At 60.4% G+C, this 25694-nt stretch overlaps 1 protein-coding gene across 9 annotated transcripts in view; it reads left to right on the forward strand.

Annotated features, from left to right (window-relative positions):
* Positions 1-25694, forward strand: part of TSNARE1 (t-SNARE domain containing 1) — a 70106-nt gene that overhangs the window by 39341 nt on the left and 5071 nt on the right. For 7 of the 9 annotated variants that reach the window (XM_081070633.1, XM_081070639.1, XM_081070640.1 and 4 more), the window contains 8 exons: positions 3989-4066; positions 4826-4895; positions 10444-10534; positions 11722-11796; positions 12270-12329; positions 16376-16537; positions 22054-22126; positions 23405-23854. In XM_081070633.1, coding sequence (XP_080926759.1) covers positions 3989-4066; positions 4826-4895; positions 10444-10534; positions 11722-11796; positions 12270-12329; positions 16376-16537; positions 22054-22126; positions 23405-23854 — 1059 coding nt within the window. Of the gene's footprint in view, positions 1-3988; positions 4067-4825; positions 4896-10443; positions 10535-11721; positions 11797-12269; positions 12330-16375; positions 16538-22053; positions 22127-23404; positions 23885-25694 lie in introns of all 9 variants that reach the window. The other 2 variants (XM_081070638.1, XM_081070637.1) reach the window with 2 other exon arrangements.

The following is a 25694-nucleotide window of genomic DNA, read 5'->3' on the forward strand; positions in this document are numbered from 1 at the left end:
TGTAGTTGCGTAAAATTTGGATGCGTTTAGTCCTTGGTTCTTGAGACCAAGACCTTCTGCGGCTCTGCCTGTGCGAGGGCCCTGCGCCTGTCACCTGGCTGGTCTTTTCCTCTCTGTTTCATTTTGTTTGGCTTCTGTGGCTTGTCCTCAAGTTCACAGGATCCTTTATCTTCGGTGTCCAATGGGCTGCTGATCCCAAGCAGAGAAGAGTCACGTCAGGTGCTGAACTTCGTATTTTCAGCAGCACCCGGGCCGTCCGTCTTGCCCCTTACTCGTCTGCACCCTGAGTGGTTACAGCTTTTGTCGGTGCTCCTCTCTGTGAGTTCCTTCGCCTCTGTCATTTCTGGGTCTGATATTCTGTTGACTGATTTTCCTTGGGGTGAGGGGTCACATTTCCCCACTTTTTTGTATGTCGAGTAAGTTTTAATTGTGAATTTTGTATCCTTTCATGCTGCATTTGATGATTTTCCTTTGAGGAGAATCAGACTTTGTTCTAAGGGCAGTTAAGTTACTTGTGGGTCACTTTGATTTTTTTCAATGCTTGTTGCAGAAATCTTTTATGGCACGTCTAACCCTAACCCTAACCCAAATTCAGCTCCTAGGATGTGACCCTTTGCGGTCACTGCTCGGTGCCCTTGGTGCTCAGTGAGGTCTCTTCCACGCTCCTCGTGGGACCTCCATTGATCCCCAACCCTGTGTGACTGTGGAGGACTCGCTCAGAGCTCCCTGGTTGTCCTTTCCTCGAAAGTCACCCTCTTCTCCGCCAAGTGGGGTCTCCTTGTGCACACACAGACATGTATTTGGCCGGAGGCCAAGGGGACCGGGTGAGGTTCCTGAAGCTCCTTCTGCCCCTGGGAGCTGCTTGCTGCAGCTCAGTAGACCCTGGTATCCCTGTCCCGACCCAGACATGCCGGCCCCATGCTGGTCCCTCCTTCTTGCTCCGCCGGCTGGACTTGCTACAGGAAAAGATGGGCGATTTAGGTCTGTTCTTGCAGGATGGCCAACTGTACCAAGGGTCACCCATCCTCAGCCCACTGCTTCCTGTCTTTCACCCAGGTTTTAGCTGTTTGTGGGGCGGTGATCCTGGGCCCCATCTGCTTATGACAGAAGCTGACGTATTCTCTAGTGCTACACATGCTTTCATGAGAACATGGCTTATGGTTTTGGTCATAATTTCTCTGTACTGTTGGCCCCCAGATTCCTGTTTCCATCGTGTACCTCTGACCCGAGCGTCCACCCCACACTGCCCACAGCCGGCACTGGGCACCTTTACTCCCCTGACCCAGAGGCGCCGCTCGCACACCTTGACCCTTCGTCTCTCCCCACCATGCCTGTTTCTCCTCTGCGTTTCCTGTGGTGGTGAACAGCCCCTTCCATCCCGGTCGGCTGACCAGACACCTGGGCATGATGGACACAGGACGCCATGAGGACACCAGCCATCTGCCCTCTTTCTTAGCCCCCGTCACGTTCAGCCTGTCTGCCATTCTGTCAGCTCTTTCCCTGAGCCCTCTGATTTCCTTCTCTGCCCACATCCAAGCCCTGTCATTTGTCACCAGGGCTGGATGCACAGGCTGGACTGACATTTCTGCAGAAAGTGTCTCACTGCCCATCTGCCCGTCACACAGTGGCCACCGTGAGTTGTGAGACGGGAGCGTCTGTGGCGGCTCACGGATGACTACATGGCAGAGTTCAGCTGAGCCTTCGCGGGCCTCACAGCGCGATGGTTGCCGAGACAGTGCCTGTCAGGCGTCCAGCCCTTCCTTAATGTGGGTGGTTTGCGTGCTGGGTACGGAGAGGTTCAGCGGCTGCAGCAGATGGAGCCCCGTCTCCCTCACGCGGCCGTCCTGCCTCGGTTCCTCCAACTGCGCCACCTTCACCTGCTGGTGGAGGGGGTCACTCCCCATCACCTGCCAGGTGGGGCCGGGTCAGAGGCACAGGCTGCCCATTTCTTTTGAAAATACAAGGGAAAACATGCCGTTCACTTCTCAAAGTCCAGGCCTGAGAATTTAGTCACGTGGCTCTCTTGGCTGCAGAGGAGGCTGGGAGGTTCCCTCTGCAGCTGTGTGGCCAGGCACTCAGGACAAGGAGACACTGAGTCTGAGGGGACAGCTCGTAGTGTCCATGGGCCTCGGCCAGCACCCTGGGGCATTCTTTCCTGCTAAGGCATCAGGCCCCCCACGCACCTCCCCTCGGTGGGGAAAGGGGTTGGACCTGATCGTGGCCTGGCCCCGTTCTTGCTCCTGGGCCTGACCTGCTTGGTGTCCTCGTCTAAAATATCGGCACATTTCCTCCTTCCCTCCCTGTAGGTCCACCCCCGCCCCAGCCCTGGTTTTGGTGCCAGCACACGGTGGCTCTAGGTGTTTACCAAACCCACAGTGGCCGTCATAGCGACCGCACCTGCTGCTGTTGACAGGCTGGCCCACCCGCTGCTTCCGTCCAGAGGCGGGGCCTCCACAGGCGGCTTGCAGGGGCTCTGCCTAGGAGCCCAGGCATCTGCCCGTGGCCAGCAGCCAGACCGGACACCTCGGAGGCTTTGCCTTTCTGGGCCACGAGGGCGCTGTCCCTACCGCTCAGGCTGGCCGCAGCCACTGATGGCACAGTGTCTTTTAGGGGGTTCTGACCAATGTGTCTAACTGGTGACATGCCCCGTCCAGGGGTGCAGATAGCCCTCACCCCAGCCGTTCCCCCAGCCAGGGGCACCATAGGTTTCTATTGTCTGTTCTGCAATGTCATATAAATTGGGTCCTCCTGAGTGTGCTCTGGGGTTTGGCTGCTTTCCTTGGCGCGAGGCTCTCGAGGCCCGCTGGGTTGCGTGTTGCTCCTCTCCTGGCTCTGTTGCGTGAGGGGCCCTGTGCCTGTGGGTCCTGCCCCTGGACAGCGGCTCCCTCTCCAGGTTTGGAGAATGAAGCCACCATACACGTCTTACACGCGCTTCATGTGGACGCATGTGTGACACAAGCGTGTGACGTGAGCTTCTTGTGGACGTGTGTGTGACATGAGCTTGTGGACACGTGTGTGATACGAGCTTCTTGTGGACGTGTGTGTGACATGAGCTTGTGGACACGTGTGTGATACGAGCTTCTTGTGGACGTGTGTGTGTGTGTGTGTGTGTGTGTGTCCCTGCCTATGTACCCAGGGCACTGCTGGGCCGTGGGTTGGCAGGTGCCCAGTGTCTGGGACAGTAGACCTTTCTGTAGTGGCCGCTCTGTGCAAGCGTCACTGCCCTTGCCAGGATGTGGCAGTGCCCGCAAAACGTTCTGAATGGTTTTTTGAGTGAAGGTAAAATTCACACATTTAAAAATTCACCATTTTAACCATCCTAAAGTGTACAGTTCAGTGGTTTTCAGTACATCCGCAGTCGTGTGCAGTCGTCACCACTAATTCCAGAACATTCTATCACCCCCCAAAAGAAACCCCACATGCATTAGCAGTCATTCCCAGTGTGCCTGCCCTGGTGACTGGGAGTCTGTGTTCTGTCCCGTGGGTGTCCTCTGGACCTGGACGCTTAGTGTGAGTGGAACCCGATGACGCGTGGCCTCTGCGTCTGGCTCCTGTCACTGGCGGGCACTCAGCCGGGTCAGTGCTGCTCCCTTCCGTGTCTGAGTGGTGGGGATGGACCCAACTTCGTTGTTACTGATGCGCAGGTGCTTGTGTTTGCCTGTGGCTTTGAGCACGTGTGTGGCTTCCTTGTGGGCCTTCCTCTCGTTTCTCTGGAGGGCGCCCGGGAGTCGGGTTGCCGGGTGGATGGTGCTGCTGTCTGGCCGTTCTCGGGAGCTGCCCCCTTGCTTTCCTTTCTTTCCTGTGGCTTCTGAGTGCTGCCGGGGCAGGTGGGCCCCGTGTTCCATCTCTGACCCTCTGCTCGACCCAACGGGGCTGAGTCAGGAAGCAGAGACGACAGCCTCGCAGCCCGGGAGCTGCCGGAGCGCTCTGTGCGCTGGGCCCGCAGGCAGCGCGGTGACTGTGTCCTTCTCTCTCCCTGTGCTTGCAGCCACCCAGGTGGACCTGAGCGACCTCCAGGAGCTGTTCCAGGGGACATCGGCCAATGTCTTCCGAATCAACTCTAACGGTGCGTCTGTGCCCGTCTGGCGGACGTGGGCCACCAAGTGCACTGTGGGAGGTTGAGGGGACACGGGTGGAGGTGTGCCCATGGCCTCCCCACCCCCAATCAGACTTCCTCGAAGGTTGGGCGCAGGTGTTTCAGGATGGGAGGGCAGGTGGGTCAGCGTGTCCCTGGCTGCTCTGAACAGTGCTGCTTCCTGCGGCAGGTGGCCCCTCAGCTCCACTCCTCTGCCCCCATTGCACCCCCTGTGTGACCTGGACAAGTCCCCGTGGGGCAGGAGCTTGTGAGAGCCTCCCTCAGGCTGGTAGGGCCGGCAGGCTGCAGGTCGGGGCGAGTCCTCAGCTCCTGCAGGCCTGGGGACGGGAGGAAGGGACTTGCTGCACCTTTTGGGTGAGGGTGAGTGTTTTCCCCTGAGCTCTGAGAACTGTCAGGTCAGTAAGAGCGCTGACCAGGAGAGGAGAGAAGCCCCCTCCCCAGACTGGAGGGCCTGGGGCCTGTCCCAGGACAGCTGGGGAAAGGGCCTACCTGGGGGCTGTGCTGGGGGTATGAGCGATGAGTGTGGGGCCGTGCTGGGCCCGCCGTGAGGCCCCGGGCACTGTGCAGCCTTGGCGTCTTGGCCTGGCAGGCACACGGTCACTCCGATGGTCTCCCAGGTCCTGGCCCCCATGTCTCTGGGCTCCCAGCAGGAGGGCACGCACCCTGGAGCCTGGGCAGCACCTGGCAGAGGGCCTCTGCTCCTTATGCCTGTCCCTCGTGTCTTGACAGTGACCTCCTTGGAGCAGAGCCTGCAGTCCCTGGGGACGCCGAGTGACACGCAGGAGCTGCGGGACAGCCTGTGAGTGTGTACCTGTGTGCACGTGTGTGTATAGCGGTATGCGCTTTGCCCACTCACATGTGGCCTGTGCACATACCAGCCAGCAGCTGCCTGGGCCACACACACCTTGCACACCTGAGGGCCACTGGGCGTGTGCTCAGAGCCAGAGGCTGGGCTCACTCGGGGCGTCCACGCTGTGCCCGCACAGGGAAGCCCAGGGGTGCCTGTGACGCCCGTGTGGACACACCTCCACACAGCATGCTCTCAGGTGGCCGGGCATGTGTCCACTTGTACACTTTTTGCCTCACCAACTGTCCCCAACGTGTCTGCCACACACCAAAGCTCACCAGTGGGAACTGTGTACTTGTGAACACCCTGTGGGCCGGGAGCTGAGCCATGTGCACAGCAGGCTGCAGGTGGGGACACACAGGATGGGTGGAGTGGGGCTTTGTGGTTTGATTCTGCCCCTGCAGGGGTCCCACTGGGCATTCCTTTTGGGATCCCCAGAGGCCTGCTCTGGTCTGGGACAAGGCTCAGCAATCGGCGGAAAGGCTCTGTGACGGCTGGCTCCCTGGGTCTCTGTAGGAGGCAGGGCCGGAGGCAGCTCCGTGTTCAGGCCACCCTGGGCCTGGCGTGGGGTGGGGTCACCGAGGGGGAGCCCGAGGCTGCGTCCGAGCCCCGTCTCCTTGGCCACCTCCTTGTTCGGGTACCCTGGGCTGCTCACACCACTTCTTGGAGCCTGAGCCATCCTGCCTGGGGCAGGGGCTGGTGGTGGCCCAAACATGCTCCGAGGGGCATAGGCTGCAGCTGAGACTGTGTCCCCTCCTGGTGTTACATCCATTGGAGCGGTCTTAGCCCCTCTCCAGATGCCTCCATGCTAAGCCTGACTGGCCCAGAGGTGGCTCCTGGGGCTGCCTGGCCCCAGGGAGGCTTGGGTGCTTGGGCAGAGCTGAGCAAGCACCCTGTGTGGAGTCACACTGAACACTGTGCTGGGACCTGTGGGCCTTCTCTATCTGTCCTATTGTCACCCAGCCTTGCCTTCCACGTCCCCTGCCCTGCTCTGTTCTATGGGTGCCCCTGGGGAGGAGGCCCTACGGCGCATGGCAGGGGCTGTTTGGACCCACCCCCAGCCCTCTTTCTCCCACCACCTTTGCTGTGGGCACACCGAGCCGTTGGGGACCCCCAGCTGTCCTGTGAGTAACAAGCACTGATGGCCAGCCCCACGGCAGGAACCCCTAGGGGACCAGTGCTTGCCAATGCCAGGCCCGCACCTGTCCCTTGTCACGTCTCAGTACGTGTCCGGCCATCGTGGCGCTCCTGAGCTGCCCTGTGTCCATGCGGGCACCTGGCCAGCCTCCCCAGCAAGAGCCCCATGCTAGGTGCTGGCTGCACCCTGAAGCTTTGGGCCGGTTGTCCGTGGGGTGGACATTTTCTACCCCGGTGATTCCTGATGCCTTGGAATTCGCCACTGAAGAAGCATCGTGCCTGTAGAAGAGGAGGGCTTCCTCGTGGGGCTCAGCCCTGCCCTTAGCTCCTTGCGTCCTGCCCACCGGTGACCTGGAGAGGGCAGGTAGTGCTAGTCCCATTCCACAGAGGAGGACAGTGAGGCTCTGAGAGTGGTTGGCTATGTGACCAAGACTACACCTCTCTTAACTGATAGGCCACAGCCATCTACCCACCCACCCACCCATCCACCCATCCATGCACTCCCCCAGCCACCCACCCATCCACCATCCATCCATCCACCCACCCACCCATCGTTTGTCCCTTCACCCAGGCTAGCTGGGACCAGCACGCCAAGTCTGGGGGGCCAGAGCTCAAGGCAACAGAGGGCCCATTGCAGATTTTATGTGCAATTCTGATTTTAAATTTTTTTATTTCTTTTTAAAATAGCGTGTATTGTTTTCTGATTGTGAAAGTAACATATGTTCGTTATAAGAAATTGGGACATGTAGGACATATAGTGCGTGTCTGATGAGCACGCACTGTTAACATTTCTGTTTCCTCCCAGCCTCTTCTCAAATCCGTATGTTTTGCAGAATTGGATATAAGTGACTAATGCTCCGGACCCACTTTTTACTGAGGACTGTGGGGTGTGCCTGCCCTCATCACACACGGAAACATGGGCTCTAGAGGTGCAGGGGTGCTGCTAAATCCATGTCATTACTGAGCTGAGCCTGGGCTGGGCCCTGCGACTCCTGGCGATTTTCAGCGTTAGGAACCCAGTTCCCCGTTTCTGGGTTCGGGTCCTGGAGTGGCGTGTCCCTCTCAGGTCAAGAGGTGATGTTTTCAGGGCCCTGGCCCTCTCAGGTTTCCCGGGCTGCCCTGCCTGGCTGGCTCAAGGATGAGTTCACTTGCTCGGGTCTGGGAAGGAGACGTGGCTCCTGGACGTTTCCCCACACAGGGCCTGACTGCAAGGACTGAGTGTCCTGGGGCCACCGCCCCCTCCCTGCCCCCATCAGCCTCAGCCTTCAGGTCGAGAAACTGTCCCTTAGCACCTTCCTGTCCCCCCATCGGCGCCTCCTCCCTGCAGGGCAGTTCCTAACCAGCCTCTGGAGCCTCCCGTGACCCCATTCCAAACTGGAATTTGTGTGTAGCCTGGACTGTTAGCATCTTAAAACGACTTGAGACCAACGTAGCGTTGCTAGCTCTGTAGTTTCTCCAGCTGGTAGTCGCCAGCTTTTTTATTTTGCCAAGTAAGGACAGGAGACAAAAGTATACCACCACCAGTTACTGCCATTATTTCATAAAAGAAGACAGGCCAGGCCTCCAGAAGTGGGTGGGCTCTGATCTCGGGAGAGAGGACAGCCCTTCAGATTGAATATATTTAACTTTGTGCAAACCTCTGAAGGCTGAGCCAGTTCTCGTCTCGCACAAGACAGGTGTGGGCTTTGTCATTCCTGCCAGCCGCCTCGAGGGGACCCACCCGGCCCCTATCACAGGCTCCCAGCTTGGCCCAAGTGGGTTGGTGATCTCTCTCCCCAGGGAGCTGGGGGGGGAGAGTGTGGAGAGGGAGGCAAAAGCCCGAGGCTCACGGGGAAGCTGGGCTGCTGCTCCCACCTAGCCTCAGTGGGCCATGCTTCCGGCATGTTCCTTCGTTGGTGGGGAACCACTCCTGCCTCCTTTTCCGGTGGGGATCTCTGTGCCCATGGAACTAGCAGCATCAGAGCTGAGAGTGGCACTTCATGGTACCCCAAAGGGCAGATACCCAAGCGGGGGGCAGGCTCACTGCAGTTCGCGACCTCCCCTGCCCCATACACACGTGTGTCCTCAGCTTGGCCCTCAAACCACCCCAGCCCCATGCGAGGCCCACTTTCCTCTCCCACCCTCTATCCTCGCCTCTTCCTGTTTTTCCATGTCTTGCTTTCACTGCCAGCAGTTTAATGCTGCTCGGTTGGAACGAGCCCTTTCCGGTGGCCTGTGTGGGCCTGGGTCCTGGCACAGGTTTGAGGCCCAGAGGGAGTTCTGTGGAGCAACACAGTGCGCCTGTCGGTGGCACCTCCCAGGACACAGGGAGGGCCCAAGGTATGGCTGGGGGCGGTGGGCATGCTCCCCTCTTTGGCCTTCTCTGCTCCTGGAACCAGGGCCAGAGTTTCCGGTGGGGGTTGGTGTAGGGCCAAGGCCGTAGGAGGCTGGGACGCCACCAGGGGAGGACATGCTCTGAGGCCAAGCAGCGGAGGTTCAAGGAGGTGGCCATTGCAGGGCTCAGGAAAAGGGGAGCCACCGCAGGGCCGCCAGGGGCCAGGCACCCCCAGGGACCTGTGCTCCCCTCCCTGGCATCGGGTTCCATGTCAGAATTGGTGCCAGCAGGGCTCAGGAGGCTGGGTTAGGCTCATGCAGGGCTGCGCTGGTGGCTGGTGGCTGGTGACTGGTGGCTGGTGACCGGTGGCCGGTGGCTCTTTGAGAGCCTTAGTGCTGACAGCCCAGCCACTGCACAGGCACCCCGCGGCCCATCTCTCTTCTCCCTCCCTGAGCTCATGGGGCAGGATCTTGAGCCGTGAACTTCTCATCGCAGCCCTGCAGTGACTGCACACAAAGCCCTCTGGGCATTTGCTGAGAACCAGAGGGGAGGAGGCTATCCAGCCCCTTCCTTCCCGCTGCTGTTAGAAGGCGTTCTGTGGAGTTATCCCTGGTCACCTGGGCTGACCTGAGGTCCCTGTGAATCCGAGATCTGACGCTCATTTCTCAGAGCTGCCTCTGGACCCAGAGACTCACTGACCAGGCCATGGCCTTTCGAAGCTGACTCAGCTCAGTCCCTCCTTTAACACGTGGGGAAATGGATGCCAGGGTCGGGGGAGGGGCCGTGAGCGAGTACAGAACTTTGGAGGTCTGCTTCCCCAGGACTGGGGTGGTGTCCGCTTGGGACCTTGGGCCAGGGAGACACTGGACCTGAAGCTCAGCTCCCTTTCTGGGGGCACCTTACAGCAGCCCCAGGCCCGGCCTCGCGGACAGTGGGATGAAAGCCTAGAGTCAGAATGGGGCAGGGCAGGGGGGAGGCTGGGTGGCTTCAGAATGTCTGGGGCCTCAGCTGGGATACCGAGAGCCTGGGGGACACCGCAGCCGGGGCTTGGGCAGCTCGGAAGTCACACAGTGTCAATTCTGCCACCCTCCGTGGTCAAAGCCGTTCGAGCCTGTCCAAATTCAAGAAGGGACTCGGCCCCACCTCTCAAGGAGAGAAGTGTCAAAGTATTTTATGGCCATTGGAAAAAATGGCTGGGTGCCCACAAGCAGCCTCAGACGTGGCATGTTTGAGGAGCTGCAAGGAGGGGCCTGGGCCAAGCCAGCTCTCGGCGAGGGGGACACGGGCTATAGCTCGCGGGGTCAGGAAGGGTCTCTGGTGTCTGCTGGGCTTCCCCTTGCCCGGTGTGTGCACCCCAGGAGGCCTGAGGGCAGGGTTTGCCCGTGGTGTCAGCTGCAAGTGACTGTGGCTGTCACAGAGTTGTAAACGGTGGCTGGGAGGGAACCTGGGCCTGGAGCTGGGGGTCTCACCCAGGACCTGTGGAGCGGGCCGGGCAAGTGCGTGGGCTCACGTTTCCTCTGAGGTCCCCAACTCCCGGTTCCCACTGAGTGCTGATTCCGGGGGCCTTTCCACAGGAAGGGCTTGTGGCTGAGGCCTCTTCAGGGGGTGGGAGGTGCAGGTGCTGACCCAGCAGGCCAGAGGTTGTCTGCGGTGGCCGTGGAGGTGATGAGGCTCCTGGCAACAGCACACTCGGGTCTGGTGTCTCCACACGGGCGTCCCGGGAACCGGAATCACTGTGTCCTTCTTTCCCTGTGCCCCTCTGCTTTCTGCTCTGCCCGTTGCTTTCTCTGTGTCTGTCTCTGTCCCCCCTCGGGCCTCACTCTGGGTCTGTCCATTCTCCTCCCTCTGTGGCCACGATTCTTTCTGTCTGTTTCCTCCTGTCCTCTCCGCCTCTTTCCTTCCTATTGGTTGTCCTCTCTCCCCTTTTCGTTCCTCCTCGTGTCTCCTGCCCTCTCGGCGTTGCCCCTTTCTGCTTCTCCCTGCTTTCGCCATTTCTCCTGCCTCCCCATCTCCCCTCCCGGCCCCCCTGCTCCCCGCTGCCCCCCTCAGGCGCACGGCGCAGCAGGAGACTAACCACACCATCGCTGCCAGCACCAGCGCCATGAAGCAGATGTCAGAGCTCCTGCGAGGCTGCTCCCGGGTACGTGTCCCAGGAGGGTGGAGTGGGGCTGGGGGGCGGCTGGCCTGGGGCACATGCATGGTGCCGATTACGAGGGCCTCACTGGGACTCTGAGACAGACTCCATGGGGCTGTTAGGCGCAGACAGGGTGCCTCGGAAAGGCGTCCACTGGGGAGCTGGTCTCACTGAAACGGGACCATTCTGCTGGCGACTGCGGCCCATTGTCACCTGTGGGCGTGCAGGGCGGTGCATGGGCCGAGTTCAGGTTGGAACCACAAAGAAGCCACCCTACTAGGCTGGGCTTAGTCTGTGACTTGAGACGCAGGGTCTGGGGAATGGCCAGGGCCCTCTGAGGAGATGATGGGAGGTGCCAGGGGCAGGAGGGGAGCAGAAGCCCATGTCTGTGTCCTGGTCCCAGGGCTCTAGGGCTGACGTGGCTTCATCTGTGCTGGAGCTGCCTGGCAAGAACTGAGGGCTGGGGCTCCCAGTGGCCTGGCGGCACTCACAGCAGACCGGAGTAGGCAGTGCCAGGGTCCAGGGCTGGCTTGTATGTTGTCGCATTGGCAGTATGTCTGGAGCGCCAGCTCTGTGCCAGGCACTGTCTGGGTGCCGAGGTGTGGTGTGAACAGGATAGACGAGGCCCATTCCAGTGGGCGGACGGAGGCTGTGCATGAGGGCTGAGATTTTGGTGACGGGAGGGGTGGTTTCATGGCTGCAGTCCTGACGCTGGTGGTGAGAAGCAGCATGGATTGTAGTTAGGCACGTGGGCCCTGGGGTCAGCGGCCTGGCGCCCCACCCCTGTGGCATTGAGTAGGTTGAGGGCTCCTGAGCTGTGGGACGGGTCGTAATGCATCTCTCCTGAGCGCGTTGTTTTGGGGATCAGACAGGCATGTGCTGGCTCCATGGTCCATGTTGAAGGCCGTGTGGGGTATGGTGCCAATGTCGGCCGTGTCCGTTGAGCCCATGCTGGCGTATGGGCGGCTGGAGGCGTTGGCACTGGGGTGATGGAGGTGATGGGGGTGAGCCTGGTTCTGAGGGCGGAGGGTGTGATGATGGCGGTAGGGCTGGCGATGGGTGGAGAAGGGGGCCTGCTGGAGGCACTGCCAGGAGGGCACAAGCAGTGTGGGGAGCCGGAGCACCCCAGGAATGCAGGGGCTGTGGGGGCAGCCAAGGCCTCGGCTGCCGGTGAAGCCACTCTCTCTCTGCAGCAGGAGCGTCTTCAGCTGGACCGCCTGAAAACTCAGCTCTCCGATGCCATTCAGCGCTATGGAGCCGTGCAGAAGGTGAGGCATAGGCAGGTGGAGGGGGCCTGCCAGCTGGGGTGGGCCTCGCTGCCTTGAGCACCCACTTTGGCTGTGTCGTCCCTGGGTTGGCCTGGTATGGTCCCATTCCCCAAAGCAGAGGAAGGGCCAGGCTTGGGGACATTCGACAGTCACCAGTGTCCAGCTAGTGTGACCGCAGGGCATGTGTAGTAGAGGATGTGGCCCTTCTGGTGCAGCAGCCTCTGGGGGCATGGGTGTCACCCCGTTGGACGGGTGAGGAAACAGATCCAGAGAGCCTAGCTGCCTGCATGGTGGAGGGGGCTGTCCAGCAAGCAGGCAGAGCCCAGCACACTCCCCGGATGCTGCATTTTCTCAGGGAGCCCAGGGTGTGTTTTGCTGTTGGCTACTGTCCAGTACTTCACGTTCGTCTGACCGTCTCTCCTCTCCTCTCTGCTTTTTCTGTTCTTCCCATCTCCCTTCTCTTTTTCCAATAGAAAATCGCAGAAAAGTCCAGAGCTCTGCTTCCCACAGCTCAGAGGGGTGGCAGACAGCAGGTGGGTATCAAGCATTTGCGTGGCCAGTGGGCATTAGGGGACAGCAGAGCCCAGTGCCCGGGGTGCTCCAGGGAAGAGCAGGAGGGGCTGAGGGCAGGGGTCTCTGTCTGAAGGGTCTGCCTTGATGAATGACCTTTTACAACATTGGCATTTGACCTTCAGCCTCCGGCACAGGCTTGGTACGTGGTAATTGTTGAGAGCTGCACTTGCTGTACGGGGCTGACTTGAATCAGACTAGCCCTCCTGACAGTACAAACTGATAGAAGACCCAGAAAGCATGTAAGTGGAGTCCTACATGAATGGGTGGAGGGAGAATGAACAGAAATTATATTTAAAGAAGAAATGGTTGAGAATTTTCCCAAACTGCCCAAATACTTCAAGACACAGAGTAACGAAGCTCTATGATAAAGAAATCAAAAACCAAACCAAAACAACAAAACCCACCCTAGTCACATCATAACAAAATTCTGAATACCAGGTGCAAAAATCGTATGTTAAAAGCTGATTGAATGCTGAGAAAACAGTCACGTTATTTTACAAGGAACAACAAGACGTAACCTGACTGCTTACAGGAAACAGTGGAAGCCAGGAGGTGATGGAAAGGCACCTTCAAAGCTCTGAAAGAACATGAGCGTCACATCTTGAGGGTAAGCCAGCAATTCTTACACAGATGAAAAAGTCCTATGAACAAAAAGATTGACTAATGTGACTTTGTTAAAATCAGTACACCCTTAAGAGAGTGACGAGGCAACCCAGAGTGAGTGAAGGTATTCGTACAACACGTACGTGAAAAGGACTTGTAGCCGGAATATATAAAGGCCTCTTATAAATCAACAAGAAAAAGGCAGACAACTCAATTCAGAAACAAACAAGGGCGAAAGCCGTAGACGGGCCCATGGCAGAGGGACACCCGGAGGGCTAGTAAGCACAGACGTGCTCTCAGCACATGTCATTGGAAGCAGGCAAGGTGAGCCCATGGTGCCATGTCACTGCACCCCTCATACCCACCAGAGTGACAACCACCTGGGGGCATCGTGTCGGCAGGGGTGGGGGCAATGGGAAGTGTCGTGCTGTTGATGGCAGTGGGAACGGGTACCGCCACTCTGGAATGCTGTTGGAAAATGTCAGCTAATGTTGAACCTTGTCTTGCCTGTGATCAAGTCCACACCCAGTGGAAGTGCCCTTATTTCATCGCCAGAAGTCACGTAGGAGAATGCTGTCAGCAACACAACACGCAGAAGCCAAAGCCTGGGAAGAGAGCCAGTCTGTGTGTGTGGAATGCCTAAATCACGTGTGCTGCCTTCAGACCGTGGAAGGCTGTGCAGAGAAGGAAGTGGTGCTGGGAGGGCCCCCCAGTGCTGTCACAGACATGCCATTGGGTCAAAGAGCCTGACACCAAAGAGGACAGAGGTCAAAACGAGGCCATTAGAAGCCGGACGGTATAATGAGTGTCTGGTATCTTGACCCGGAAGTCTTTCCTTTGTAAGAATTCATGGACCTCTATACACTTGTGATTTGTGCACTGAGCTGTAGATGTGTTGTATTTCAGTAGGATTTCTTTTTGAAGGAGGAGGGGAATGATCCGAAGTGCTTCTGAATAATAATGACAGATTAGGTTCTTTTCTGGAGTCTTGCAAGCCGCAAGCTATGAGATCCCGCTCCATCCTGTTAACACAGGGATTGCTACCGCGTTGGTACTCCAGAGCCCGCCTCTCTCCTTGGAGACAGCGCCGCGTGGCTGTGAGCAGGCCAGCCTCTCTCCAGTGGGCCACCAAGGCCGGGTCCCGGATCAGTCTCAGACCCAGGTCAGGCCCTGCCAGTGGGCAGCACAGGGGCGTGTGTGGGCCGGCGCCTGCCGTGTGCTCCCGTGCCGCGGTGAAGATGCACTTCTCCTCCCTGGCCAGCTGGAAGTGTCCAGGGCACAGACAGGGAGTTGTTGTCCCTCACCTCTGTACCCCACTTCCTTTCTTTCACGTGGGGGCTGGGGAGAGGATGGCTACAGTCATGCCGCTTCTGATGGTCTGGGCTTTGACAAGTCTCTAGAAACTTCCGTCAGCTAGCAAGTATTGTCATCGATACTTGGAGAAATTGATGACCAGCTTGACTCATAAACAGAGCGCTTTCCCAAGCTCGTGCCCTGAGCCCTGCCCCTCCAGGGGGTCATGGACGTTGCTGCGTGGAGCCCAGGGTCAGAGCACGTGAGAAAGGGGCCCTTTTCCCAGGGCCCCTGAGGACCCTGGGGTCCTGCCTTGCTCCTCACTGGCCCTGGGCAGGGGCATATCCTCCTGGCCTCTGGGAACCCCCCTCACGGTTTCGTCTTTCTCACGGGAAACTGCTCAGCCCTGCTCTCCGGCAGTCACATTGGGCTGTGGGTTTCTTCTATACGTGTCAGAATTAGACCCAAACCCTTGGCCTTGGAGGGAGGAGAAAGCCGCCTTTGTTGATGCCTCTCAGGCTGGAAAACCGTCACACGCAGCCCCTCCACACTGACCCCAGCGCCTTGCCAGCAAATCTCTAATCCCAGCTTCGGCGCTAAAGACCCAAATTGGGCCTTTGTGAAGAGAATAAAGGGGAGCTTTCTGATCCTTTCAGAGGGCTGCGGCGGGATCAGGCAGCTAAGCCATTTCTTCCTGCCCTGCCTCTTGTCAGGAGCCGCTCGGGGAGGGCAGGCATCTGCTACCTGTGGAGGGGAGGGCACTCGGGCCAAACCACCACACATCATGGCCTGGACCCTTGGCCTCCAAGTGGGGTCACTGTTCCCAGTGTACAGAGGAGGACACTGAGGCCCAGGGCCTCCCAGCAGGCGAGTGCTGCGTTGCAGCTTTGGGAGGGCACTGGGAGCTGCAGAATTGGCCTGTCACTGGGCCAGAATGCACTGCTCACTTCCTCCCGCCCACGCCCACACCCGGAAAGAGGTGCTAATTGCTGCCTTGGCCTAGTAGCTCTTATCAACAGATTTTTTAGATCTTTCATTTTATATTCATCTACCCATGTATTTATTTATTTAAAGGCCTCTGCTGACTGCGGGGGAAGAGGTCCCGCCGTGGTAGCGTGTGTGTAGGAGAGTGTCAGCTTGGGAAGGAGAACGGGGTAGTGTGGCTTTATTCCACATGCGGGACCGGCCGGCAGTGACCCTCTGACAGAGTGGGCGAGCCCACCTGCAGACGTGAGCGCAGTCAGAACGCTGCTGGTGGCATGTCCTGTCCCTCCAACAGCCGGCGTGCTGGTGGACCTCCTGCAGGCAGGTCCCTCGGGGCGGTGCTGGCGTTTGTCACAGTTGTCCTGGCGTTCTTACTTGTGCAATTTCTTGGTTTCTGTGTGCAGCCAAGGATGTCTGTGCACTGGGCTCTCGCCATCTGCTCTATCCCCAGGCCCGGCGTGGGGCGAGCCGTCACGACCCCCAAAAGTGTGCCAGGAAGAATTTGAGACTTCAGATTGCGTCCTCCTGGCAGGCCTGTGTGGAGCCATGGCAGGGCCTGCAGGGAGTAGGCTCCCCTGAGAAGACAAGCGTGGTTCCATAACTGCCTCCATGAGACGTGCTCACAGGGTCTGCAAGTGTGCCCAGCCAAGTGTGCCCCCGGAAGTCCCCTGGAGTCACAGCTCCCGAGAGCTGGGAACACAAGACTGTGCTCTGTGGGATCTTCTGTGTGGCCCTGGCTCAGGCTGGGTTGTGGGGTCCTGCCAAGTGTTCCCCACAGCCAGGCTTGGGGTGGCCAGAGGTGGGCACGTGGGCAGAAGGGCAGGGGCCCGGTATCTGCCTGCCCCACATCCCTGCCCACCATTTACAGCAGCTTCAGCACCCTGTGGCCCTGGGGGGACGCCCCCTGGGCAATGGGGTGGAGGTCCTGGGCCCACCGCCCCACATGGCTTCAGAGCCCAGGCTGCGGCTGCCTCTGTCCTCGTCAAGAGCCTGTGGGAGTCGGGGAGGGGAACACAGACTCCTGGGGGCTCCTGGCGCCTGTGAGCTGCGGCTCAGCCGAGGTGGGGCTGCCTGCTGCTAGCCTGGGAAGATGACTTGGTGGTGGCCTGTTCGTCCCTGTCGTCAGCAGAGTCCCCGGCCCCCTTTTGCCGAGTTGGCTGAGGATGAGAAGATCTTTAATGGAGGTGATGGCATGTGGCAGGGCCAGGAGCAGGAGCTGCTTCCGGAAATCACAGAGGAGGACCTGGAGGCCATCCGGCTGCGTGAGGAGGCCATCCTGCAGATTGAGGTGAGGGCCCGGCGTGGGCGTGTGTGTGCGTGCACGTGCGCATTGGATTCCCGAGGGTGGTGACTCAGCTCTCCAACAACAGCGCTTGCTCTGTGGTCAGCAGACTGAGGCCATCTGCTGCCTGAGCCTGAGGGGCTGCAGCTGGGATCCCAGGGCCTGGCCTGTGATGACAGCCTTTCCTTGGCTCTGGGCTGCACGGTGGAGCAACTGGAGTCCAGGGAGCCCATCAGAGTTCACCCTGCGTCTTCTCCCCGCCTCCCTCGGTGTCCCCAGCAGGAGGTGCACCTCAGTCCCTATGAGCACTTCCTTCTCTGCACACTTAGGTCTCCAGGAGCCTGGCTCTGAGCAGGGCCTTCAGTGCCTAGATGTTTTGAATGAACTACCAGGAGAGCTGAACCTGCAATTTTGTTGTGCTGCCAGCAGGTGGCGGTGTGAACTGTAGGTGCCACCATAGGGCATAGGGCTCCTTGTTCTTTGCCTTCTGAGGTTCACACGTTGTCATGCATTCTGCTAAATGTGCCCGTATCCACACATGGCTGCCAAAGGCATGTGGTATCGTGACAGGTGTGTGCAAGCAGGTACTGAGTGGGTGTGCGAGAGTGTGGGTGCCTGAGTCGAGCAGGGGTGTCGAGCTGGGGTGTTCTGAGAGCTGCCCCTTGGTTAGCCTCTTTTCCAGACGAGAAGGGTGCAGATCGGCGAGGCCCTCCACCAGAAGGTGGCAGAGCCAGCTCTGGCCCCATGGCAGTTACTTCACCTGGCTGAGTCTGGTTCTTCCTGTCTGGAGGTCAGGGCAGTGTCCTATCTCCCTGGGGAAGGACAGGTTGGATGAGATGGGCACATGCCCCTAGCCACTTCCATCACAGAGCAGGCTTGGCAGGCAGTGGTCTGGCCGATGAAGCTGGAACCAGAGTCGCCCGTCCACTGCCAGCCAAGTCTGACCACCGGCCCCCACAGCTGTGTCTATGCTGGGCTGTCCCTGTGAAGCCCAGCTCACCTGGTCTCACCTGGGAGGGCTGGCGCTCCCTGCTGTCCTCCAGAGCGGGAGTGTCACCTGATCCAGGTGCAGAGCTCAGAGTGCACCAGCTGCTCCGTTGCCATGGCTACCTGGCAGGCCTAGGAGGGACCAGGCTGGGGATGTGGAGGCTGGGAAGGGCCTCAGGCTGAGCAGAGCGCCCAGGGCTCAGGGCCCCTCCCCAGAGTTGGCAGAGTGCAGCGGACTGCAAGGGGGGTGGCTGCTGGGGCTAATACCTCAACTCTAAATACGGAATAAATCAGCACGTGAAGTTTGCTGTGCCATTAACTGGAACTGTCGTCGTCTTTTTAGGTGGATGGCTGCCAAGATCCTAATTATAAGAAGAGATTGTGTGATAGAGAAAATGCAGTGGTATTTTCTTTTCGTTGTTAAACGTGAAAGTAGCGAATGAAACACACACACACACACACACACACACACACACACACACACACACGGGTTTTGTTATGTCCTGCGCAAGGTTGTTATTCTGCAGTGCCAGTAACAGAAGAGAAAGCAGATTCTGTGGGAGCTTTTAATGAGTTCTAGTTTTAGAAGCAAGCAGGACAATAATTGCATGATGTGAACGTTTACTAAGTGGAGGTGTTTCTGTAGTCTCCCCCTCACACTTGCTCTCCCTCTGTGGTGCCCGCCCCGGTGCCCGCTGCCCTCATGCACCGCAGCTGGGGCTGCTCGACACCCCCAAAGGGCAGCCCCGGGGCCTCTCGGCTTTCTGTGCAGGCCCCCTGCCTTCAGGCCGTGAGCAGCCTGGCCTTGAGCTCACACCCCAGGACTGAGGACTGGACTTCTGCCTGGAACATGGTTCCCACCCATGCTGCTGGTGGGACCAGACCTCTGGGGTACCTCCCAGGTGTGCCAGGGAGCCGGCCCCACCTGCCCGCCCAGGCGCCCGGTGCCCAGTGCTGACTGGAGGGGCCCTTGTCCGCGCCTGTTGCCTGTGCCCAGCTGCTCCCAGTCTATGCTGCTCTCTAATGCTGAGGCTCCCTGTCTGCGTCCCCTCCCTCGGGCTCCTCCGCCTGGCCCCCCATCTGTCAGTGACAGACCCAGCTCCAGGTCCCAGCCCCTGCGCCTGCCCAGTTCTGTAGTTCCAGGGTCACAGCCAGCTCTTCAGTGCCCTGTCTGTTCTGCAAACGCCCCCTCCAGCCCCCGAAGTCCCAGCACCCGCTGAGTGAAACAGGCACAGCCGCGTGGAGACCAGCCCGAGGCCACAGCCTCCCTGCCCGTCACAGCACAAAGGGTCTGGGGAGAAGAGAAGCCGAGCTCACATGTGGTTTCCCAGCCTTCTGTGCTGGCCGGCCGGGACAGGCAGTTAAGCTCGGCGTGTGTGAGGCATGGAGTGGGAACCAGGGGTCTGTTTGGCCTTGTCCTGTGTGAACAAGTCTCGAGTCATCACGTGGGGAAGGGTTCTCTGCAGGAAGCGTTTTCCGAAACACAGAAGGGGGAGGGTTTTCTTAGCATTGCTGTTTCCAGGAGCCCACCCAGCCCAAGTTTTTGTTCAGGACGAATGCTATTGATTCGTCAGAGGTCATGGACCTGGGGGGGTAGGGGGAAGGTCTGCTGAGGACGGGGCTGGTCCAGCTCCTGCATTGCCAGCTGAGTCCTGTGCTGAGAGGGAGGTGAAGGTCAGTGGTCTGAGCGTTGGGTTTTTTAAAAAAGGGAGGCCGGAAATGAAAGGGGTGTCCAGGTGAGAGGTCACGCTGACCTCCAAGAGTCAGTGAATGGAAGCCGCCCACTGCTCAGCCCTGGTGCTGACGTTCGGACGCGGGGGTGCTGGTACCCGTGGTGACAGTGTTGTGTGGGTCCCCCCGCGTGAGGCCCCCTCACCCGTGCACCGAGTGCTCTGAGCATGAATGAACCCCTGGCTTTCTCAGCCCTGCTCAGGGCCCCGCTTCCTCCGTGTGTCTCACTCTGGACAGAGCCCCTGTGCGTTCCTGGCAGGTGTTGCTGGTGTGGTTGGGGGACGGCCAGGACCTGGGTGGGGCGCCAGCCCTAGGTGGCCAGGCCAGGGGAGGTTCCGGCAGCCGTCCTCAGCCACAGCAGTATCCCAATGGCTGCTTGCTTCAGAAACAGCCTGCCTGGGGGTGGGGGCCTGGCGGAGAAGGCAGTTTGTACAGCCGGTCAGCAGCCAGGGCGTGTGTGTAGCCAGTTGGAAAGTCGCCTTGGCCACTGCATCTCCAAGGGGCTTCCCCCAAAGCCCAGGACACGCACCAGACCAGAACACGCTCCGTCCAGGCAGCCCCAAGTTACTGGGTCAGCGCTGCTCCAGACCATCCCGGGCAGCAGCTGTGTGTTCACGTCGGGGCCGGGCCACACTGGTTTGCAGAAGCAGGAGCAGCTGCCATGCCACCCCAGCAGGAGCCTGAGGGCCCGGCCCCAGGGGCACTGGGCTCATGTCCCCTGCTCAGGACACCCCCCTGCCCTCTCCTTCGCCAAAGCCATGTCCCTGTAGGCCGGGCAGGGCCACGGGCAGCACCGTGCCAGCCCACAGGAAGGGTTGTAGCACCCACCTATGCAGGGCTGCACCACTGAGCTCCCTGCAGAGGGAGCGAGGACCAGCTGTGACTCCCAGGGGTGACCAGAGTGGTGGGGTCCGGGTAGTAGGGACTTGGGTCCGGTCAGCCCAAACCCGGATGTGTGGGCTCCAGCGTTTACCAGCTCTGCACGCTTGGGAGAATCCTTAACCTCTTGGTGACTCGGTTTCCTTGTGTGTCCTGTATGTGAGGAGAGGGTGCCTCCCACAGCGTGCGACTCGGAGCTGCCTTGCAAAGGCCCCTACGAGTCCAAGTCCAAGTGCACCCAAGCCAGCCCTATGTGAGAAGAGGCCTCTGTGTCAGGCTTCTGTGTGTGCTCAGTGGCCAAGGTCAAGGTTGGTGTGTGGCTGATCAGTGCCCAGCCCCTGGCAGGATTGGGGCGGGAAGCTGGACGTCTGTGTGGAGCTGGGGCCATTCTGTCTGAGGCCCGGGTGAGCCTGTGGCCTTTGACTTGTGACCTTGATATCTTGACCTTCGGGTGGAACCTAAGTTTGGCCTCCACAGCTGGTGTCCTTACGCAGGGAAGGCCATGGCGACTCAGATCCCAGAAAAGGGCCCAGGCCGGGGGCCACCCAGTACTCACCCATCTGCCACTGACCCCCAGAGCTGAGACCCGCAGCCCCCACACTCTCTACCACCCTCCCGGCCATCGGCCCATTTCCACAGAGTTAAGCCCAATAATTGAATTGCAATTGATAGTATGTGTCAGTTTAAGATCATGCTAATTGCTTTATTTCCCAGAACACTCCTAAAAAGAAAATGAATTTGCCTGTAATATTTTGCAGTAGGGTGAAGTGACCCTTGTGGAAATCAATCCAGGCTCTGCAGTGAGCTGCAGGCTGGGGGGGGTGGACACGCTGGGGAGGGTTTTACGGATATGAGTGGTGTGGTCATGTCCCTCATGTGCATTGTTGCTCCTTTGCTGGAGAAATGGAGCCGGTGACAGGAAGGTGCAAGAAGCCAGCATGACATGCTGGGGTGGGGGTGCCCTGAAGTCCTCCTGGCCTGAGCTTCTGCTCCTCACCCCATTCACCAGCCTCATGAAGCCACTCAGTCTTTGGATAGCAGTGGGGCTCCCGTCCATCCATCACCCATCCATCCATCCACCCACCCACCATCCGTCCGTCCACCCACCATCCCTCCGTCTACCCACCCGCCATCCACCCACCATCCGTCCACCCACCCACCCACCATCCGTCCGTCCACCCACCCACCATCCGTCCGTCCACCCACCCGCCATCCACCCACCATCCGTCCGTCCACCCACCCGCCATCCACCCACCATCTACCCACCCACCCACCCACCATCCGTCCATCTACCCACCATCCACCCGTCCATCCACCCACCACACACCCACCCACCCACCCGCCATCCACCCACCACCCACCCACCCACCCACCCGCCATCCACCCACCATCTACCCACCCACCCACCCACCCACCATCCATCCACCCACCCACCATCCATCCACCCACCCACCATCCATCCACCCACCTACCCACCACCCACCCACCCACCATCCACCCTGAGCACTTACCTGGCAGCACATGTGCTGGCCTGTGCTCGGTGCCAGGTACACAGAGGGACAGGTATGACTTCTGTGAAGGCACCCCAGTCAAGTACAGGGAGTGAGGCGTCACGGGATGAGGGGCCTGTAGGAGGGCAGACCATGTGTTGGGGACACTGCCTGCACTAGACTGCAACCCTCCAGGGGCCGAGCCGGGGTCCTGTGTACCCAGCGAGAGGCTCACGGCCCTGGGCTACTCGCAGAGCTTGGGGTTTGGCCTTGGAGTCAGGAGACAGCATTCAGATCTCAGTCCTGTCTCGGACGTGTGGGGTGACTCTGTGCTTGTCCCTGGGTGTGACTGTCACTTACGATCCCTGAGGGCTGTGCCCCGACCTCCGACCTGCAGCCTCCAGGCATCTAATGGCCTCCATGCTGTTTCCGCAGAGCGACCTGTTGGATGTGAACCAGATCATCAGGGACTTGGCCTCCATGGGGTCAGAGCGAGGAGACGCCATCGGTGAGTGGGTACGCCCCCCCAACCTCCTGCTCCCTCCCCTGCCCCTCCCCCCAGGTGTGGCTGCCTCCCTCGGGCCCCCCAGGTCTGCCGGCGCCCAGAAAGGCCAGGGCAGGGGAGGGTACCCACTGCTCACTGAAGTCCTGGCCTCCATGCCCTTCGCCCTGGGCCTTCCTCCCCACCCAAGGCCTCTGCAGGGTGAGGACAGGCCATCCTGGGTTGGGGAGGTCATGGCTGCAGTGCATCCCTCAGAGGGGGGCGCTGGACACATCGGGACTGGAGCTACCTTGGGGGCCTCCTTCTGTCCTTCGGCCACTTCTCAGGAAGGGTGTGTGGTGGGGGCAGAGCTGTGCTGGGAGGGGCCGGCGTGCCTGCTGTTGCCTTGTTCCTTCCACATGAGAGCCTCAGCCCGACCCCGCCTGGCCCGTCCGTACGTAGTGGGCAGCCGTGTGGTTTTCCTGCTACTGCCCCTAGTGCCAGGAGCCCTGAGGGGCCGGTGGGAACGCGTGGCCATCTGGCCCCCAGGGCCCGGAGACATTTGGCCAACACAGTTAGCTCCCAGACAGGCCCCAGGGGCCCGCCCACTGACGTCTGCACCCCTGCTCCCTGGGGGCCCCTGCCTTTCTCAGGCCCGGAGCCATGGAGGTTCCGAGGTCCAGGTACATTCTGGGCGTGGAGGCAGCCCTGCCGTCCTCTTCCCAGTGCTGTGTGCACCCCAGGAGGAGTGGCCGGCGAGGGCCGAGCCTTGCTGCCCCTGGGGCTGCTGCTGCATGCCTGCCTGCCCCCCACTCCTGCTCAGAGCCTGGGCTTCTGCAGGGCCTGCTCTGCGGCCCGGACAGCTTGGCTGGACCCCACACCCCCTCAGGGCGCTCTCTCCATGGTCCCTCCCTGTCTTCACATGCTCCCACCCCCTCGGCCCTGCAGCCTGCCTGCCCCTGGCTGGCTGTCTCGGGGTGGGGTGTGCAGAATGGTTTGTGTGCTGCAGGTGGACACTCAGTCCCGCGGCCGACTGATCAGAGGGACTGTCTCCCAGGTGGGGGGGAGGGGCAGGTGAGGGCTGACCTGTGGCCACCATGGCCAGCGCCGGGAAGGGGTGGGCACCGGGGGACTGGACACCCACTTTGTGCTGACATGGGTGTTCCTACAGTGATGGATGGTGGTCTGGGACCACTGTACCCCCCTTAGGAAGCAGTGGGGGCCCGGGGCCACGAGCCTGGTGGTGCTCTGCTCTGCAGCTGGCCGTGGCCTTGGCCTGCCCCTCAGCCTCTGGTGCCTTTCCAGGGTCCAGCAGCAGCAAGGCCATGTGCCGGCGGAGCTCCAGCCCCGAGCCAGCCGTGGCGGCCCTGCTGCCGGGGCCAGGCTTCCAGCCCCTGCGGCCGAGTCCCCACTCCCGCACCAAGACACGCAAGCCCAACTTCAGCCCCCAGGAGACGGAGGTGCTGGTGCAGAGGGTGACCCGCCACTACTCGCTGCTGTTCGGGGCTCTGCGGGCCACGCCCGCCCGGAAGCACCGCGTGTGGAGCCGCATTCTGCAGGCGGTGAACGCGCTGGGCTACTGCCGCCGGGACCTGGGCGACCTGAAGCACAAGTGGCGGGACCTGCGTGGGGTGGTGCGCAGGAAGCTGGCCGAGCGCCCCCAGGCCCCCGCCGAGGGCACCCCGGCCCCCGCCCTCATCCTCACGCCTGTCGAGCGCATGGTGGCCGAGACCTTCTCAGCCGTGGGCCCCCCAGGTGAGGGCCAGGCCACCGAGCCCCTGCCAAGTAAGTGGGCCCCACCCACAGCCCGTGTTGCCCAGGGCTCCATTACATGACCACGTGATCACGACCCTCAGGAGAACTGAGGCCGTGGACACACCATCGCCGCTTGGCCCCTCTCTGCCTCTAGTTGGGGAAACTGAGGCTCTGGGCCAGGAAAGGTCTGCTCATTTTGGGAGTGAAGTAGCTGGGGCTCAAAGTCAGGTTCATCCTGGCCCCGAACGCAGGGTTCTGGGTTTGCCCCACCGCGACGTAGCGCAGCCAGGGCCCCCCAGAGACCTCAGGAGCCTCCGTCACACAGGAGCTGACAGGGTCACCCCCACGCTATAGGCCCTCCCGGGGCCTGGACGGCAGGGCCATTCCCACCTGCACCCGCCTAGCTCAGCTCCATGCCCCGCCCCCACCCCTTGCACCCTTCTGGAGTGTGAGGGAACAAATGGGGGTGACTCCCCCTCCCTCGAGCCCGTCTAGCACTCTCATTCTGGGGCCCTTCTCCTCAGGGTCTCTCAGCGTCCCTACCAGGCCAGGGTGACACCTGGTGGCTCTCAGACTCCCAGGGCACACTTGCTGAACCCCTCTGAAACCTTTGCCGGAAGTTTCTGTGCCTGGTGAGGAAGGAATGGGCTGCTTGGCTGGGCCTTGCCTGCTGCACACGCCTTTTGGCTCACTCCTGCCGCCGCCTCCTCAGCGCCTCCTCCTGCTCTCGCCTTCTCAAGACACACACCTCTGAATGTCCCCATCAGCCAGCAGCGCCCTTCACCGTTGTCCGGCTGCACCTGGTGGCGCCACCTCCTCCTGGTAGCTGAGCCCCGCTGAACCCTTCCTTTCTGGGGAACTGCTGGAAGAACTTGGACGAAGCCAGGAGGACGACCAGCTCCCGCTGGAGGGCCACAAAGTGGACAGCAAGACTTGGCCTCATGGGACGAGCGGGGACCACAAGCGCCCCCACCATTGGTGCAGCAGAGCTTCTAGTGGGCGTGTACTGCACAGGGTCACGGGGTCGGGGATGGCACAGCCCTGGGTCACCACTGTGCCCGTGGGCCTGTCATGGACCTGGGCGATGGAGTGGGGTGTGGCTTGCCTGTTAGGCATGGGGAGGCCATCCTGCTCTTCTGCAGGCAGAACTAGGCCTGGTTTGGGGTTGTCATGGGGCAAGGTGGGGACACGGGGCCGAGAAGCGTCTGGCAGCGGGTGGCACTGGTGTGGCCCTGGGTGCTTGGACCTGTCCCACAAATCCTCAGCCCTGGATCTTGGCAGGAACTTGGCCGTTTGGCCGTATTTGCCCTGGCGGCCCCCTGTGCTTTGCTCAGCCAGTTCTCTCATGGTGGCGCCCTGCCTGCCCTGGTGGGCCAGGTGCCGCCTCTTTCGGAGCTCGTGGCTCCTGGGCTCGCCTCCGTCAAGGTTGCCGACTGGTCTCTTAGTGCTGTCAGCTCCTCCTGGGAGGGCCTGGCCTAGTGCTGATGGTCACTGAGGTTTGTTGAATGACTGAGTGAGAGACGGATGGGGCAGGACTTCCCCAGCGGGGCAGAGGTGAGGGGCAAGGAAGTGCTTCAAAGCCTGACTTTGGGGGAGCTCGTGGCAGAGATGACTGCTGGTGGCCCAGGCCCCCCAGCTCCTCCTTCCTGGTTAGCAGTGCCTGGGGCTTGGGCCGGTCAGGCCTGCAGGCTGAGGACAGCCAGCAGAGTGTAGGGGCCTCCATGGGGTGCCTGTGCCCTGGGGCTGTTGGGCGGGCAGTTTCTGCATCTCCCCTGTGCCCCATGCACCTCTGTACGTGCTCTCTGTACATGTTTGGGGAATGGCGCTGAACAGGGTTCCC

Source organism: Rhinolophus hipposideros (assembly GCF_964194185.1).
Source record: "Rhinolophus hipposideros genome assembly, chromosome: 13".
Lineage (NCBI taxonomy): Eukaryota > Metazoa > Chordata > Mammalia > Chiroptera > Rhinolophidae > Rhinolophus > Rhinolophus hipposideros.